Here is an 18400-nt window from a genome sequence, read left to right on the forward strand (position 1 = left end):
AAGAGACTACTACAAGCAACTCTCTGCCAATAAAATGGACAACCTGGAAGAGGTGGACAAATTCTTGGAAAGGTATATAACCTTCCAATACTGAACCAGGAAGAAATAGAAAATATGAACAGACCAATCACAAGTAATGAAATTGAAACTGTGATTAAAAATCTTCCAACAAACAAAAGTCCAGGACCAGGTGGCTTCACAGGTGAATTCTATCAAACATTTAGAGAAGAGCTAACACCCATCCTTCTCAAACTCTTCCAAAAAATTGCAGAGGAAGGAACACTCCCAAACTCATGCTACGAGGCCACCATCACCCTGATACCAAAACCAGACAAAGATGTCAAAAGAAAGCAAACTACAGGCCAATATCCCTGATGAACATAGATGGAAAAATCCTCAACAGAATACTAGCAGACAGAATCCAGCAGCACATTAAAAGGATCATACACCACGATCAAGTGGGATTTATACCAGGGATGCAAGATTCTTCAATTTACGCAAATCAATCAATGTGATGCAGCATATTAACAAATTGAAGGAGAAAAACCATATGATCATCTCAATAGATGAAGGAAAAGCTTTCGACAAAATTCCACACCCATTTATGATAAAAACTCTCCAGAAAGTGGGCATAGAGGGAACCTACCTCAACATAATAAAGGCCATATAGGACAGACCTACAGCAAGCATCATTCTCAATGGTGAAAAACTGAAAGCATTTCCTCTAAGATCAGGAAGAAGACAAGGATGTCCACTCTTGCTGCTATCATTCAACATAGTTTTGGAAGTCCTAGCCACGGCAATCAGAGAAGAAAAAGAAATAAAAGGAATTCAAATTGGAAAAGAAGAGGTAAAACTGTCACTGTTTGCAGATGACTTGATACTCTACAGAGAGAATCCTAAACATGCCACCAGAAAACTACTAGAGCTAATCAATGAACTTGGTAAAGTTGCAGGATACAAAATTAATGCACAGAAATCTCTTGCATTCCTATACACTAGCAACGAAAGATCAGAAAGAGAAATTAAGGATACAATCCCATTCACCATTGCAACAACAAAAAATAAAATACCTAGGGATAAACCAACCTAAGTAGGTCAAAGACCTGTACTCAGAAAACTGTAAGACACTAATGAAAGAAATCAAAGGTGACACAAACAGATGGAGAGATATACCATGTTCTTGGATTGGTAGAATCAATATTGTGAAAATGACTGTACTACCCAAAGCAATCTACAGATTCAGTGCATTCCCTATCAAATTACCAATGGCAGTTTTTACAGAACTAGAACAAAAAATCTTAAAATTTGTATGGAGACACAAAAGACCCTGAATAGCCAAAGCAATCTTGAGGGAAAAAAACGGAGCTGGAGGAATCAGACTCCCTGACTTCAGACTATACTACAAAGCTACAGTAATCAAGACAATATGGTGCTGGCACAAAAACAGAAATATAGATCAATGGAACAGGATAGAAAGCCCAGAGATAAACTCACGCACCTGTGGTCAGCTAATCTATGACAAAGGAGGCGAGGATACACAGTGGAGAAAAAGACAGTCTTCGATAAGTGGTGCTGGGAAAACTGGACAGCTACACATAAAAGAAAGAAATTAGAACACTCCCTAACACCATACAGAAAAATAAACTCAAAACAGATTAATAACCTACTATGTATATATGTGTATATATATATATATATATATATACACACACACACATATGGTACAGATGAGTATGTTGAGCTCTCACATGCTAGTCAGTCACTAGTAACTTGGGAATAGAACCCCACATCCTGCCTATTGGTTTTAAAAGTTGTCTTTCACTTTGCTCTTCTCCCATGTCATTCGTAATTGTATTTAGGTTAGTGATAGTTCCTCACAAGAGGACTAAATGAATATTGAACATTAGCCTGACAAATTCTTTTTTTAGATTTTGCCAAGAGGATTAAAGACTTTAATGTTTAATTTCCAGCCTCTTCCCCCAGCCATAGGAAGTATCATACAAGCTCTTCACCCAGGAGACATCACAGTCACATGTTGGACTCTTCTTCCTACCCAAGTGACAGTAAGAAAGCCTCTGACTCAGATCTTTCTCCTCCACGGCATAAACAAAGTTCAGGGCCCCGGGATTCTGATTCAGATCTGTCACCTCCACGGAATAGGCCTAGGCACTGGAACTCTGATTCTGACCTCTCTCCACCAAGGAGGAAACAGGGGGCCAAATCATCTGATTCCGACCTGTCTCCACCTCGAAGGAGTCAGCCTCTGGGAAAGAAGGTAAGAATTTTTAGGAGCCATATCTTGTCTTAGAGTAACTCCTGTCTTCTAGCTCTGTACAAGTCCCAGAGATCCAAGCCAAAGCAGGAAGAGGTAACTCTTAGTAGCATAGTAAATCTAGCTCACAGGACCTCTAGGGCTCTTTTCTTCTCTCGGAAGTCAGGACTGCCTAATCCAGCCCAGGTGAACTTGCAAGTAGCAGATTCCCTGAATAGCTTCTGCCTTCATATCCTCTCAGTTCCATAAATCTCATTTTAATAGGTCCACAGAAACTTCCTATTTTCTTACAAATAAACTGAGAACGTAGTTTACAGAGTGGAGTTAGGAGCATGAACCTTGTGTCAAACAGATCATGTATTGGGATCGTACTTCTTATATGTACTATCTGTGAGATTTGAGCAAGATACATAATATCTTTAAGCCTCAGCTTCTTCATCTTCAAAATATGGATAATAGTAGTACATGCTTCATAAGGTTCTTGTGGGAATTAAATGAGTCAGTAAGTAAAGCTCTTAGCACAGTGCCTGGGACAAAGTAAGCATTTAGTGTAAGCAGTTAACTATTATAAATTGGACTGTAGGTCTCCAGAGCTTAAAAAAGAGGCACTTAAAATATAAAACGACTTTTAGAAATCATATCGCCTGGGAAGTAAGTGTTCTGTATTATTTTAAATCTATGATGAAGCCTGAATTAGCAAAACAAATCCGCATGAACCCTGAGTAATTGTGTTGTAAAGAACACCAGTACTAGTAAAGAAGTGCTATTCCAGAGCTTCCCTGGTGGTGCAGTGGTTAAGAATCCGCCTGCCAATGCAGGGGACACGGGTTCAAGCCCTGGTCCAGGAAGATCCCACATGCTGCGGAGCAACTAATCCCGTGTGCCACAACTCCTGAGCCCACGTGCTGCAACTACTGAAGCCCGTGTGCCTAGAGCCCATGCTCCACAACAAGAGAAGCCACTGCAATGAGAAGCCTGGGCACCGCAATGAAGAGTAGCCCCCACTTGCCGCAATTAGAGAAAGCCTGCGCGCAGCAACAAAGACCCAACACAGCCAAAAATAAATAAATAAATAAATTTTTTTTTAAAAAAGGTGATATTCCAGTGAGTTGGTTAAGAAAGAGAATGATAGAGCCTGTGGTGTGCATGTTTCCTCTAACACAGACTTTTCAGGTAAGTTTCTCTGTAGCCCATGTGGTCCTGGTAGGGTAGACCAGCCTGTCCCTAGCCCAGGAAGTAGGGTTTTTCTCTTTTGGGGAACAGAGTGAGGTCTGTGTTTCAGCTGGACTCCTTGACATTTTTATGTACCTGCTTAGTCCATGGGCAATTTACTATTAATCAAATTTAGTTTAGCACATTGTTTAAGGGTATTGGGATGTATGTATATACATTGATTGTGGGTTGGTTTGTTATCTTGATACAGAGTGGAATTTAGTAAGAAGTTTCGATTTGGTTATATCTTGTCAGTATCCTGAAATATAGCCACAATTTCAGGATCTTAGGTTTGCTTGACTTTGTGATTTAAATGAAATATTTTATCAGTGTTGATCTCTACTAGAGGGCTTAGAGCTTGATAGCGATTTCTGATCAGGTGACCTGAGAGTCTTCATGTGTGCAGTTTATATGCTGAAAAGTCAGAAATACAGATGCTTAGCCTTCCCTTTAGCATATCGTTGGTTGGTGTTTCTGTTTACTCTTAAACTTGATAGTACTGTTAAGTTTCCATGAAATTCAGTTTTATTTCTTCTTTTCTATTTGGTGAATCCTGTGGTTGATAATAAGAATATAAAGCTAGAGTTTTTGGTTTGGTTATTGCTGATTGTCAGACAAAAATACACCTAACTGTGTATACCCATGGAGTCTATTGCTGCATTGTCTTATTAATGTCGGATGCTCCCTTTTCCATTGCATAGGCTGCACACATGTATTCTGGGGCTAAAACTGGGTTGGTGTTAACTGACATACAGCGAGAGCTGCAGGAGTTCAAGAGACGGGACCAAGAGACCATGGCATTTGAAGGTAAAAATGTGAAAGTGCAGAGACCAGTTGAGGCTATTGTAGCTTTTATTTTTTTAAATGTAGCTTATTATACCTGATATTTAAAAGTTTTAATTGTTGTCAGATTTCAGCTCTGGTTTTGTGCATTATTTTAACTTCGCATTGGGTCCAAGTGGTTATTTTCCTTCTTGAAAAATGTTAATTTTCAGGATCATTACCAATATGCACTTAGATGTTAGTAGGGACTACTAGTAGTCTGGCTGTGAAAGTTCTAACTCAGCATCAGAACCCCAAGTGGTTGATTTCAGCTGTTAGAATATTATTTCTGATTTTGATACCTGGTGTTTATCTTTAAAAGTATAATTTTCCTTTGCAGCTGAATTCCAGTATGCTGAAACCGTATTTCGAGATAAGTCTGGTCGTAAGAGGAATTTGAAACTGGAACGTTTAGAGCAGAGGAGAAAAGCGGAGAAGGACTCGGAGAGAGATGAGCTGTATGCTCAGTGGGGAAAAGGGTAAGAGAACCACTGAAAGGAAAAACAAGACTGCAGTGACCGGAGGAAGTCATTTCTCTATTCTTCTGCCTTCAAAGCTGTTTTCAGGAATGGGAAATTCAGTGTGCTCAGTCTCCTTCCTAAGATACTGATATATTCCACACTTGCAATTGGTATTCTAAGAATTTTACCTTTTTCAGTATTTGGCCTAGGCTGCTGGAAAGAGGAGGTTCTCCAAGTGTAGCAGTACATCTCAGTGTAAGAGTGGAAATGTTAAACAGGATATCAGACACTCCTGGTTCTTTTCGTCCAGGCTTGCACAGAGCCGGCAGCAGCAACAAAATGTGGAGGATGCAATGAAGGAAATGCAAAAGCCTCTGGCCCGCTATATTGATGATGAAGATCTAGACCGGATGCTGAGAGAAAAAGAAAGAGAGGGGGACCCCATGGCCAACTTTATCAAGAAGAATAAGGCCAAGGAGGACAAGAATAAGAAAGGTGAGCCTTCTGGGAATCTTCAGAGAATGAGGTGACTTACGTGAAGAGAGAAAATCAATAGGGTGATGATACATAGCTATGTGCAAAGAAGGCTTTCCCATACAATTTCAGATTTCTTGTATTGGGGAATTTAGATTTAACTCAAGAGACTTCTGTACAAAAATATTTTTTCCCACTGCCATCCAGCTCTGATTTGAATTACGTAGGTAACTAACTTTTCTCCCTCTCCTGTCATTAGTGAGACCTCGGTACAGTGGCCCAGCACCTCCTCCCAACAGGTTCAATATCTGGCCTGGATATCGCTGGGATGGAGTAGACAGGTAAACCTGAATATTTCCTACAGTTTTGTTTTCTCTTCCATCTAACCTGAACCTTCCCTGACTGTTCTCAAATCATTCTACACTCTGCCTCATTTTCTGCTCTAATCACAAGGTTAATAATATGCAATTTGGTTGCTTCTATTTCTCAAATCTCATTTCCCATGCTTAGAATACTCCTTCCTTTTTTCCTTTCAAAGCTCTGGGCAAATAACTCAGGTGGTCCAGCTAGGATACCCTTTGTTTTTGACACTGATCACTTCTAATGATATTTTCTAAGGTTTGGGGGGGGATGAATGATAGGTGCTAGTCTGAAGCCTTTTGTATGTTGTATCTTTAAAATGTAGCCCTTGAATCTTTTCTTCACTGCCTTAGGAGTGAGTTACTTGTAATGTTGCACTGCCCCTACCACCTTGTCTTTCCACCTACCCATATCTGTACCCACATGCACTAACTTCCTTTCTGCTATCATGGATGAACTATATATGCTCCTATCCAAAGTCAGTCCCTCTACTTCATGTTAGATCCCATCTCCTGCCTGTTAAAGGACATTGTTCTATCATCTAGCACAGTGACTCTCAAAATTTGTCATCTCAAGACCCTTTTACACTTTTAATAATTATTGAGGACTCTAAAAAGTTTTGTTTATGTGGGTTATAGCTGTTAATATTTACCATATTAGAAATTAAACTAAGAAGTTTAAAAAGTATTAATTCTTTAAAAAAAGCCATTACGTTAACGTAGTTACCCTGTTTTTGAAGTGAAATAACTATATTTTTCAAACAAAAAAAAGTGAGATTCAGGATAGCTTTGATTTACATTCTTGCATATGTCATTAATGTCTGGGCTGATAGAAAACATCAGGACTTTTTTTTTTGTATTTTATTTTATTTTTATTTTTTAACTTTTTATTTTATATTGGTATATAGTTGATTAACAATGTTGTGTTTCAGGTGTACAACAAAGTGATTCAATTATAAATATACATGTATCTATTCTTTTTCCAATTCTTTTCCCAATTAGGTTGTTACAGAATATTGAGCAGGGTTCCCTGTGCTATACAGTAGGCCCTTGTTGGTTATCCATTTTAAATATAGCACTGTGTACAAGAAGACATCAGGATTTAGTCTGTTGCAGTATGTTTAGCTGAAATATAGGAAGAAAATTCAACCTTATGCATAGGTAGTTAGAAAAGGAAGGTGTATTAGATTTTTTTAAATACTACACAAAAACTCAATAAGTGGTAGTTTCTTAAAGGTTATTTGTAATATGGAATCAGAAACCATACCAAAAAGCTTTTCATACTGTTAGATTAAAATCCATTGGTCTTTTCCCTATTTTGGATGGATCTTTTACTCATGCATGATTTTATTTTATTTTTATTTATTTATTTATTTAAAAAAATTTTTAATTTTATTTATTTTTGGCTGTGTTGGGTCTTCGTTGCATGGGCTTTCTCTAGTTGCAGCGAGCGGGGGCTACTCTTTGTTGTGGTGCGCGGGCTTCTCATTGCGGTGGCTTCTCGTTGCGGAGCACGGGCTCTAGGTGCGTGGGCTTCAGTAGTTGTGGCACACGGACTTAGATGCTCTGCGGCATGTGGGATGTTCCCGGACCAGGGCTCAGACCCGTGTCCCCTGCATCGGCAGGGAGATCCCTAACCACTGCGCCACCAGGGAAGCCCCATCATGCATGATTTTATAACATCATGTACTGTTCATTGGTTTGCTGAGTTTTTCAGACCTTCCAAATGTTGACATACTTCATATACAATATCAGATAATGATATATACATATTAATATTAACTTTGATCTCATCACAAAAATCTTTAAATAACTAGAAGCTAAAGGAGTTCATGGTAGTGGGTACAAGTTTTTCAAAATTCTAATTTATGCTTGAAAGCTCCTATTTTATCATTGGCAACAATTATTATCAGCCACTTGAAGTAAAGGTCACTTTGTAACAGTCACTTCGTACAATGGCTTTTTTTGTAGGATCCGTCAGATTTTGAACCTAGAGGATCATGTCCTCTGTGAATATAAACAGTGTTACTTCTTCCTTTCTAATCCAGATGCCTTTTGTTTCTTTTTCTTGCCTTATTGCGCTAGCTACAACTTCCAGTGCAAATGTTGAGTAGAAGCAGTAAGAGCGGACATATTTTACCTTGTTGCTAACCTTAGGAGGAAAACATTCAGCCTTTTCACCATGAAATATCTTGTAAACTATAGAATTTTTTTGTAGATTTCCTTTATTGAGTTGAGAAATTTCTATTCCTAGTTTGCTAAGGAATGTCTTTTTTCAAGAATGTATGTTGGATTTTGTTCAAAATATTTTCTGATTTTCCTTTTGGTTCATTCTTTGATCCATGATTTACTTATGAGTGTATTTTAGAATTCCAAACATGTAGACTTTTCTAGGTATCTCATTGTTACAGATTTCCAATTTAATTCCATTGAGGTCAGAGAATACACTACGTAATATTTAGATCTTTTGAAATTTATTAAGCATGTTTTATGGCCCAGTATATGGTTTACCTTGGTGAATAGCCCATTTGCACTTGAAGATAATGTGTATTTTGCAGTTGCTTGGGGTAGTGTTTTGAAAAAAATTTTTTGTATTCTTTTTTTAAGTAAACTTTTGGTTTTGGAATAATTTTAGATTTATAGAAAATTTGCAGAGATAGTATAAAGAATTCTTGTAAACTCCTTATCCAGTTTTGTTACCATTCATTATCATGGTACATTAATCAAATCTAAGAAACCAACATTAGTATGTTATTAATGCACCAGATTTTATTTGGTTTTCACCAGTTTTCTATTAATGTTCTTTTTCTGTTCAGGGATGCAATTCAGGATACCACATTGTACTTGTCATGTCTCCTCAGTCTCTTCTGATCTGTGTCAGTTTCTCAGTCTTTCTTTGTTCTTTGTAACCTTAACACTTTTGGGGGGGGTATGGTCAGGTATTTTTGTTGAATGTTCCTCAAAATTGAGTTTGTTTGATGTTTTTCTCATGATTAGCCTGAGGTTATGGGTTTTTGGAAAGAATTCCACAGTGGTGGAGTGTCCTTCTCATCACATCATTTTAGGGGTTACATGATATCCACATGACATCACTAGTAATGTTAACCTGGATCACTGGGTTAAGGTAGTGAGTGTTTGCCGGGTTTCTCTGCTTTAAAATTACTGTTTTTCTTCTTTCATACTCTCTTCTCTGGAAGTGAGTTGACTGAGTTCAGCTTACACTCAAAAGGAGACCTACAGGATATCTACATATATTATTTAGACTCTTTCTGTAAGGAAGATCTGTTTCATCTCCCCATTTATTTGCTCAATCATTTGTTTATATCAGTATGGACTCGTGTTTACTTTATACTTTGTATAGTAATCTAATAGTATGTTATTTATTTTGTTGCTTAAATTGTTCTGTTCTTTGGCCACTGGGAGTTCTCTCAGGTGTCCCTTTTATATGCCCATCCTTTTATTTTTTGAGCATTCTTTGACTTTCTTTTACTCTAAGGTGCTTCAGGCTCATATTGTATTTTCTCTGTCCCAGCCCTAAAATAGCCATTTCTCTAAGAAATCCTGGCTGCTTTTAATGGAGAAAGATATTTAGAAACCAAGATCCGACTGCTAGAGTGCTTGTTGTTACTGAGGTGTCATTGTTTCTAGACCCTCTCAGCAGACAGAGCTAGTTAATGCGTGTATAGTAGTCTGTATATACACACATATCTATAATTGTTTCTGTGTCTATCCACCTGCAAATATGTTATATATACACATATATTTACATATATATATAAATATGAGTTCATGTTGATGTAACTGACTCTAACCAAGTATTACCTTTCCTTTTTGCTTACCTCCCCAACATTGAGAAACCTGGTACCCACCATCCACCATCCATTTTGCTCATCCCAGGACACATATAAAACAGTTTCAAAATTGAGAAATTGAGGAATGAGAAACTAATTTACCATCTAGAGTGTAGCATTTATGTGCAGTTCATTTTGTTCTTACCCTTATAATTTCTAATCAAAATACCGTTTTCCAACATAACTTAAAGAGTCAGCCCCCATACCCACCCCCCAAACATCCTGGGTAATTTTTTTCTTTTATAGTTTACTTATATTAGGGTTTACTCATTATGGTGTATAGTTCTATGGGATTTAACAAATGAGTAGAGTCATTCATTCACCACCCTAGTACTGTATGGAATAGTTCCATCATTCTAAAATTTCCTGTGTAAATCTCCTTTTAGTCATTTATACCTCCTCCACCAACCCCTTGTAATTACTGCTGTTGTTTTCTGTCCCTATAATTTTGTCTTTTCCAGAGTGTTACATGAATGGAATCATACAATGTGTAACCTTTTGAGTCTGACCTTTTGCACTTAGCAAAATGCATTTTAAGATTCATCCATGTTCTTGCATGAATCAGTACTGAATTCCTTGTTTATCACTGAGTAGTATTGCATTGGATGGGTATACCACGGTCTGTTTATTCCCCAGTTGAAGGACATCTTGGTTGCTCCCAGTTTTTAGCAGTTGTGAATAAAACTGCAATAAACATTTGTGTATGGGTTTTTATGTGGATATAGTTTTCAGTTTACTTGGGTAAATACTCAATGATTGCTATATTGTATTGTTGAGATTATGTTTAATTTTATAAGAAACTGCCAGTTGTCTTCTAAAGAGGCTGTATCATTTTACATTACTGCAAAGAGTGAGGATTTCTGTTGCTCCATATCCTTGCCAGCATTTGGTATTGTCAGTGTTTTGGATTTTAGGTGTGTGAATTTTGTAGTGAATTTTTTTTTTTTTTTTGCGGTACGCGGGCCTCTCACTGCTGTGGCCTCTCCCGTTGCGGAGCACAGGCTTCGACGCGCAGGCTCAGCGGCCATGGCTCACGGGCCCAGCCACTCCGCGGCATGTGGGATCTTCCTGGACCGGGGCACGAACCCATGTCCCCTGCATCGGCAAGCGGGCTCTCAACCACTGCGCCACCAGGGAAGCCCAGTAGTGAATTTTAATTGCTCTGTTTTCTTTTTAGTTACACCTCTCTGCAATTTTTTTTTTTTCAGTGTTTGTTATAAGGATCACAGTACGTATCTTTAATTTATCACGGTCTACTGAGAGTTATAATTGTACAATTTCACATAAAATATAAGACCCTTGCAACACTACAGTTCTACTTAACCTCTGTTTTTAGTGCTATTTATACATATTACATAAAAAATGGTATAGATCCCACAATACAGTGTTAAAATTTTTACTTTGCAGTTATATATTTTTTTAAGAAACTAAGAAAACAAAAGAAAAAAAATATAGTTGTTAATACTTACTCACATAGTTACAATTTCTGGTATTCTTCCTTCTTTCCTAAAGAAATTAGGAAATTTTAATATTCCTTCAGTGCAGGTCTATTGGCAAAAAATTCAGTTTTTGTTGATATGAAAATGTCTTTATTTCACCTTTGTTTCTTAACAGCTTTAATTTTGAAGTAATGTTAGGCTCACAAGAACTTGAAAAAATAGTACAGTGTATTACTGTACCATTCACCCAACTTCCCCCAATGATAATATCTTATATAACCATAGTACATTATCAAAGCCAGGAATTGGCATTGGCACAGTTCTATTAATTAAATTAGAGAATTTTTTCTCACCTTCATTTTTGAAGGATTGTTTCACTGGCATAGTGTTGGGGGAGGTTATCGAGGGGATGTGACCACTGGTTGACCTATGAGCTGGACCCAGGCAACTGGAGGCCCTTAGCTCTCCCCTGTCCTTGGAATGTACATCCTGCCTACTCTTCCCATACTGGCAGCCATTTCAAGGACATAGCCTTGAGAGAGTAGGGTGTTGTTGGGACCATCTGTACTGAATATGTGACTGAACCCTTATATATAAGGCCTCTATAAACTTTTAAGGTTCTGGCAGGCAGGTGTGGAGAACCACTTGTCCTGCGCCCAAGACAAACCTTGTATGTAAGTTCCCTTGCTTATTAAACCTGCCACCTGCCAATCTGGAGTGATCTGCCTCTTTCTTTGGTCTCTCGTTGTCCTCCGTGTATGGGGGCCAATTTCAGATTTTACCCAGGGAACTCCTGAGGTTTCAAACCAACACAGACAACTCAGGATTGACAGTACCAGACTTCTATGACAGCTCTGTCAGCCCTTTAAAGACTTTTTTTCATCACTTTCTGGCCTCCATTGTTTCCAATTAGAAGTCAACCCTCAGATTTCATTTTGTTTCATTGTCTCACCCCCTAACCCCAGCATATACACATTATAATATATTCTCTGGCAGCTTTTGAGATTTCCTTCTGGTCTTTGGTTTTCAGCAGTTTGACTATGATGTACCTAGGTGTGGTTTTCTTTGTATTTATCCTTTTTTGAGTTTGTTGAGCTTTTTGTATTTATGAGTTCATGTTTTTCACATTTGGGAGGTATTTGGCTATTTTTTGTTCAATTCTTCTTTTTTTTTAAACCACTTTTCCTTCTCCAATTACACTATTTCCACTACTTGATATTATCCCACAGATCTCTGAAGTCCTGTTCATTTTTCTATCATTATTTTTCTCTCTGTTCTTAAGGTGGGATAATTTCTTTTAATCTGATTTCAAGTTCGTTGACTCTTCTGCCATCTCTAGCCTATTAGGCTCATACACTGAATTTTGTGTTTCAGCTAGTTTAAATTTATTTATTAGTTATTTTTAGCTGCGTCGGGTCTTTGTTGCTGCACGTGGGCTTTCTCTAGTTGTGGCGAGCAGGGGCTACTCTTTATTGCAGTGCATGGGCTTCTCATTGCGGTGGCTTCTCTTGTAGCGGAACATGGGCTCTAGGCATGTGGGCTTCAGTAGTTGTGGCACGTGGGCTCAGTAGTTGTGGCTCACGGGTTCTAGAGTGCAAGCTCAGTAGTTGTGGCACATGGGCTTGGTTGCTCTGTGGCACGTGGTATCCTCCCGGACCAGGGCTCGAACCCGTGTCCCCTGCATTGGCAGGCGCCACTGTGCCATCAGTGAAGTCCCTCAGCTAGTTTATTATATTTTTATAATATAACCACTGTGCCACCAAGGAAGTCCCTCAGTTAGTTTATTATATTTTTCAACTCTAGAATTTCCATTTGACATATTTCTCTGCTGAGATTTCCTACCTATTCATTCATTATGAGTCTTTTTTTTTTTTCTTGAGAATAGTTATAATTGGTGCTTTGAAGTCCTGTCTGCTCATTGCAACATTTGGGTTATCTCAGGATTGGTTTCTATTCATAGTTTTTTCTTGAGTTTCATCACATTTTACTGTTTCTTTACATGTCTGGTCACTTAAAAATGTTATACTGGACATTATGAATGGTACATTGCAGAGACTTTGAATTCTCTTATATTCCTTTGAAGTGTGTTGATTTTTTTTAATAAGATGGTGTAACCATCTTATTTTTAATTTATTTTATTAATTAATTAATTTATTTTAATTATTTATTTAATTTTTGGGGGGCTGCGGTGGGTCTTCGTTGCCTCGCATGGGCTTTCTCTAGCTGCGGTGAGTGGGCCTACTCTTCGTTGTGGTGTGCGGGCTTCTCATTGCGATGGCTTCTCTCATTGCGGAGCACGGGCTCTGGGCGCGCGGGCTCAGTACTTGTGGCTTGTGGGCTCTAGAGCTCAGGCTCAGTAGTTGTGGCACATGGGCTTGGTTGCTCTGTGGCACGTGGTATCCTCCCGGACCAGGGCTCGAACCCGTGTCCCCTGCATTGGCAGGCGCCACTGTGCCATCAGTGAAGTCCCTCAGCTAGTTTATTATATTTTTATAATATAACCACTGTGCCACCAAGGAAGTCCCTCAGTTAGTTTATTATATTTTTCAACTCTAGAATTTCCATTTGACATATTTCTCTGCTGAGATTTCCTACCTATTCATTCATTATGAGTCTTTTTTTTTTTTCTTGAGAATAGTTATAATTGGTGCTTTGAAGTCCTGTCTGCTCATTGCAACATTTGGGTTATCTCAGGATTGGTTTCTATTCATAGTTTTTTCTTGAGTTTCATCACATTTTACTGTTTCTTTACATGTCTGGTCACTTAAAAATGTTATACTGGACATTATGAATGGTACATTGCAGAGACTTTGAATTCTCTTATATTCCTTTGAAGTGTGTTGATTTTTTTTAATAAGATGGTGTAACCATCTTATTTTTAATTTATTTTATTAATTAATTAATTTATTTTAATTATTTATTTAATTTTTGGGGGGCTGCGGTGGGTCTTCGTTGCCTCGCATGGGCTTTCTCTAGCTGCGGTGAGTGGGCCTACTCTTCGTTGTGGTGTGCGGGCTTCTCATTGCGATGGCTTCTCTCATTGCGGAGCACGGGCTCTGGGCGCGCGGGCTCAGTACTTGTGGCTTGTGGGCTCTAGAGCTCAGGCTCAGTAGTTGTGGCACGTGGGCTCAGTTGCTCCATGGCATGTGGGATCTTCCCGGACCAGGGCTCGAAACCTGTGTCCCCTGCGTTGGCAGGCAGATTCTTAACCACTGCGCCACCAGGGAAGTCCTTGAAGTGTGTTGATTTTTATTCCAGCAGACTGTTAACTTGGCTGTATTTTAACTCCAAACTCTAACTCCTTTGCAGTGGGCAGCAGCTAAAATTTCTGCTCAGTTCTTTCAGTTTCTAGCTGCTGCTTTTTCATGGGGTCCAAGGGGGTTTCCCCTGTGCAAGCACAGTTTAGCAGTTAGCCAAAGATTTGGGTGCAGTTTGTATGTAGATTTTGGGGTTCATCCCTTTTGAAGCTCCCTCCCTTTCAGTATTTCTTCCCTGATTTTCCAGCTGCTCTGCTCACTCTGCACTGACACCTCAAGCCAGTAAGCCTGTGCCTCCATGAGCTGTGCAGTTTGGGAAGTGCCCTCTGGCAGAAAGCCTCACAAATCTCTTCTCACACCTAGACTCCCACCCAAATTTTGTCTGCTTTTGGTCACTCTCTCATGCCTTCAAATACTTTCAGATACTTGTATCTTTATATTTTGTCCAGACTTTGTAATTGTTTTCTGAGTGTAGGTTAGTTTGCACGAGTTCTCTGCCGTGACTGGAATCTACCACTCTGCTTTATATGGGCCTAAGGCATTATCTTCTGTCCTTTAAGCTGCCATCTAAATCCAGAGGTCTAGTTCCTGATATTGGCAGGTATCCTCAGGGTGGCTGTGGTTTCAGGCTCCTTTCCTGCTTTTGTTTGCAGCACACTCTATATCGGCTTTTTGGTAACAGGGGGATTTTTCAGAATACTAATTTGCTGTATAGCCAGAAGTAGATCTTTTTATAGCCACAACCCTAAAGATACTCCCGCTACACTGAGTTCATTCTTTTTTTCTTTTTTCTATTTTTTTTCAAATTTCTGGACCCCAAACAGAACTCTCCCTGACCTGGTTTTTAACTGGTATAGTTTGTCTCCATCTCTCCCAGTAGTTTTCCTACACTTCTCATTCTTATTTTCTCCTAGATTTTTCCTTTTAGTTCCCTTTCTCATCCTTGCTTTCTTTCTGATTATTTATTCTTTCATTGCCTTTTCTGCTTTTGTCTGTTTTTGGCAAGTGAATATTTCTAAAACAGATCTGTAGTATGTTACAGTTAGAAAAACCCATAAGGTCAATTAAACTAACTTACATTATTTAAAAGAGAAACGGAGGCCCCAATAAATTTAACAACTTAAGAGTCTTTCAGCTCACCTGATAAAGCTGGAATTAGACCTTGGGCATCTGATTCTTTGGTCTAAATCTCTTTCCACTGTGTGTTCTCTTGCAGTTTGTTTTTTTGATTCTATTTAGGGTTTGGTTTGTTTTTCATAGGACCTTTTTGTCTGTTTGATCATATTAGTGTTGATTCTCTTAGGTACTTATTCCCCAAGACAAGAAGCAGTGGTTTCCTTGTGCTGTAGAACACCATGCATGCTTCTAAGGTTGGAGATGGTGCCATTCATAATAAGCTTCCCTTCTTCCTCACCCTTTCACTACTCACCTAACTGATCCCTTAGGGAAGGCCTTAGGAAAGAGGGAAGCCTGTCATCCCAAGCAGTTCAGTAGCACTTAGCATACGTATTATAATTTTAAGCAGCTATGTACTAGGTGCCAGGGTCTCACAATTAGTGAGAGACGGTCCTTGAGCACAGCAACTCACTTTCTATCTAGAGGAGAAGACAGACAAGTAAATAATTTCAATGCTACTTGCTAAGTATTACTATAGAGGATTTTCAAGGTGCCTTGGGAGCACAAAGGAAGAGTAGTTAGATTCAGCCTTGGGAGACTGTGGTCAGGGAATGCATGCTTCCTAGAGGAGGTGATACATGAGCTAAGTCTTAAGGGATGTCAGTCATTAACCAAGATAAGAAGGAAAGGAAGGATATTTAAGGAAGAGCATCCTGTATTGCAAGATCATAAGGATATGGAACATCCTAGTGTTTGGTGGGGTTGGGGGCCTGTTATAAGCAGTTTGATGTTGGATAGCAGTTAGTGTGAAATGGAGTTGTATGAGATGGGCTGGAAAGGTAAGCAGGGGCCTGGTCACTGAAGGACTTGGAAACATTTCTGAGGAGCTTGGCGTTCACCTTAGAGGCAGAGGGGAGCCACTGGTGGATTAACAGTAGCTCTACATTCTAGATAGGTGACACATTGTAGCAGTCGTACGAAGCATTTGCAAGGCACAAATTTGGAAGTAGAGAGACAAGATACAAGGTTGTTGCAGTAGATTAGGCTAAAGATGATGGAGGTCTGAACCATGACAGTGGTAGTACGAATGGAGAGAGGAGGAAGTGGGGAATTGGTTAAGTGATAAGATGGCAGGACCTAGTGACTGATTAGGTGAGAGGGAGAAATCACTGGGTTTGGCAATAAGGAAGGTCATTAATGACTTGAGAGAGCGTTAACTCCATAGCATAGTGAAACAAAAGCCAGGTTCTAATGTGTCAAGGAGTGAATGAAAAATAAGGAAGTAGACAGTGAATAAAGGCTCTTTCAAGAAGTTTATATAAGAAGACGAAGTACATGGTATTAGAAGGGAGTTGAGGGCCACTCCTTGAAATTCACCCCTGTAGTGACTTCCATGACACCCTACTTCTGGTTATTTTCTCTTATCATTTCATCTCGGCCACCTTTATGAACTTCTCTTCCTCTGTGCCCCCTGCTTAAATGTTTCTCAGGGCTCCATCTGTAACCCTTAGCTGTTCTCACTCCATGTGCTCTCTTGGCTGAATCTTGTCTAGTACACCTTCACTTACCAGCTGTATGTACATGATTCCCAAATCTGTATTTGCACCTCAGTCTGGAGTATCTGGCTGTGCATTGGATTTCTCTGTTGATATGTACTTGAGGCATCTTAAATGCAAACATATCCAAAACTGAACTCATCAGCTTTCCCTACTCTAAGCGTGCTCCTACTCTTGTGTTCTGTTCTGGTTAATGGCAGCCGCATTCATCTAGTTACTAAAATTATTAGATGAAATCTAAGCTTTATACTATGGCTTACAGAGCTCATTATGATTTGCCCTCTACCTACGTTTCTAACTTTGTCTTGTGCTACTCTCTTTTCATATTTGAGGCTCTAGCCATACCAGTTTGCCTTTGGTTCCCTGCATGTGCCATACTATTTCTTACTTTTGTGCCTTTGCTGTTGTTGGTCGTGCTATGCTCTGTGCTGAAATGCCCTCCTGACCCTTCTGGCCCTCTGGTTAACTCTTTCTTTTCAGACTTAGCGTAGGGGCCCCCTTCACGAAGCCTTTGCTGACCAATCTTGTCCATCCCCCTCCCAAGCTGAGTAAGATCCCCATTCTGCTTCCATGATACCCAATGCATATTTCTACCATAATCTGTGCTTTTTGTTTTAATTATTTGTTTAAATGTCCATCTCCTCCACTAGTCTGTGAGTTTATCAGGGTAGGTGCTATGTTACACTCATTTTCATGACACAGTGCCTAGTATATAATAAGAATTCACTAATTGTTTGTGTAATGAATGGATAAAGTATAATACATAGACATCAGTTGAGAGTGAGTTGGGCCTTTAGAGAGTGGTAAATGTTTGAAACAGTTGTCAAAGAGTTTGAGAAAGAACTGAACAAGGACTAATAAGAGGGTGGATTATGTATTCTATCTTTCTGATTCTGGTGCTTATGTCTTAAATATTTTCACATGATTGCCTTTACTTTCCTTTTTGCTCATTAGATTGTGAACTCTTTTTTCAAAAATAAATGTTCAGTTCAGGATTCTGGCTGATTAGTATTTCTTGATTGCAGATCCAATGGATTTGAACAGAAGCGCTTTGCCAGGCTTGCCAGCAAGAAGGCGGTGGAGGAACTTGCCTACAAGTGGAGTGTTGAGGATATGTAACTTTTCTGAGGCAGTGGGGGTGGCTGTGGGTTGTGGTGGTGGACACAGGGTGGACAGACGTCCAGCTGCAACAGTCATCTGTGCTCATAATCAGGGCCCACACAGACCATCGACTTGTTGGATGCCAGTTTTGACTACAGAAGAATATTTGAGACGTAATGTTTGGACTGAAGGACCTGTACTTCTCAGGTGTGCCGACACTGCCTGTTGCTGGCTTTCAGAGGAAGCGTTGATTTCTCTGTGTTCCAGGGTTTGTTCTTGGTTAGGGTTTTCCGTTTTTAATAAACACATTTATTTTTTTAAAATAATTTTCTTAAATGGATATTCTGTTTTGGGGAAGAATACAAGCTAATATTGAACCCCCCAGGGATCTTGGAGGATGATAGTTGGATTTTTCATTCATCTAGGAAGCAGGATGAGTAAAAACTTTCACAGTGATAGCGCCTTCCTCTTAGAAAA

General features: G+C 39.2%; 1 protein-coding gene across 1 annotated transcript in view; it reads left to right on the forward strand.

Moving 5' to 3' along the window:
* BUD13 (BUD13 homolog) overlaps window positions 1-18088 on the forward strand; it is a 34233-nt gene extending 16145 nt beyond the window's left edge. The window contains exons 5-10 of the mRNA XM_007117160.3: window positions 1974-2278; window positions 4189-4294; window positions 4650-4788; window positions 5081-5265; window positions 5504-5585; window positions 17848-18088. Of these exons, the coding sequence (XP_007117222.1) occupies window positions 1974-2278; window positions 4189-4294; window positions 4650-4788; window positions 5081-5265; window positions 5504-5585; window positions 17848-17941 (911 nt within the window). The 3' untranslated portion in view covers window positions 17942-18088. The remainder of the gene's footprint in view (window positions 1-1973; window positions 2279-4188; window positions 4295-4649; window positions 4789-5080; window positions 5266-5503; window positions 5586-17847) is intronic.
* Window positions 18089-18400: the final 312 nt, after the last annotated feature.

The sequence above is a fragment of the Physeter macrocephalus genome, chromosome 16 (genome assembly GCF_002837175.3).
Source record: "Physeter macrocephalus isolate SW-GA chromosome 16, ASM283717v5, whole genome shotgun sequence".
NCBI classification, from domain to species: Eukaryota; Metazoa; Chordata; class Mammalia; order Artiodactyla; family Physeteridae; genus Physeter; species Physeter macrocephalus.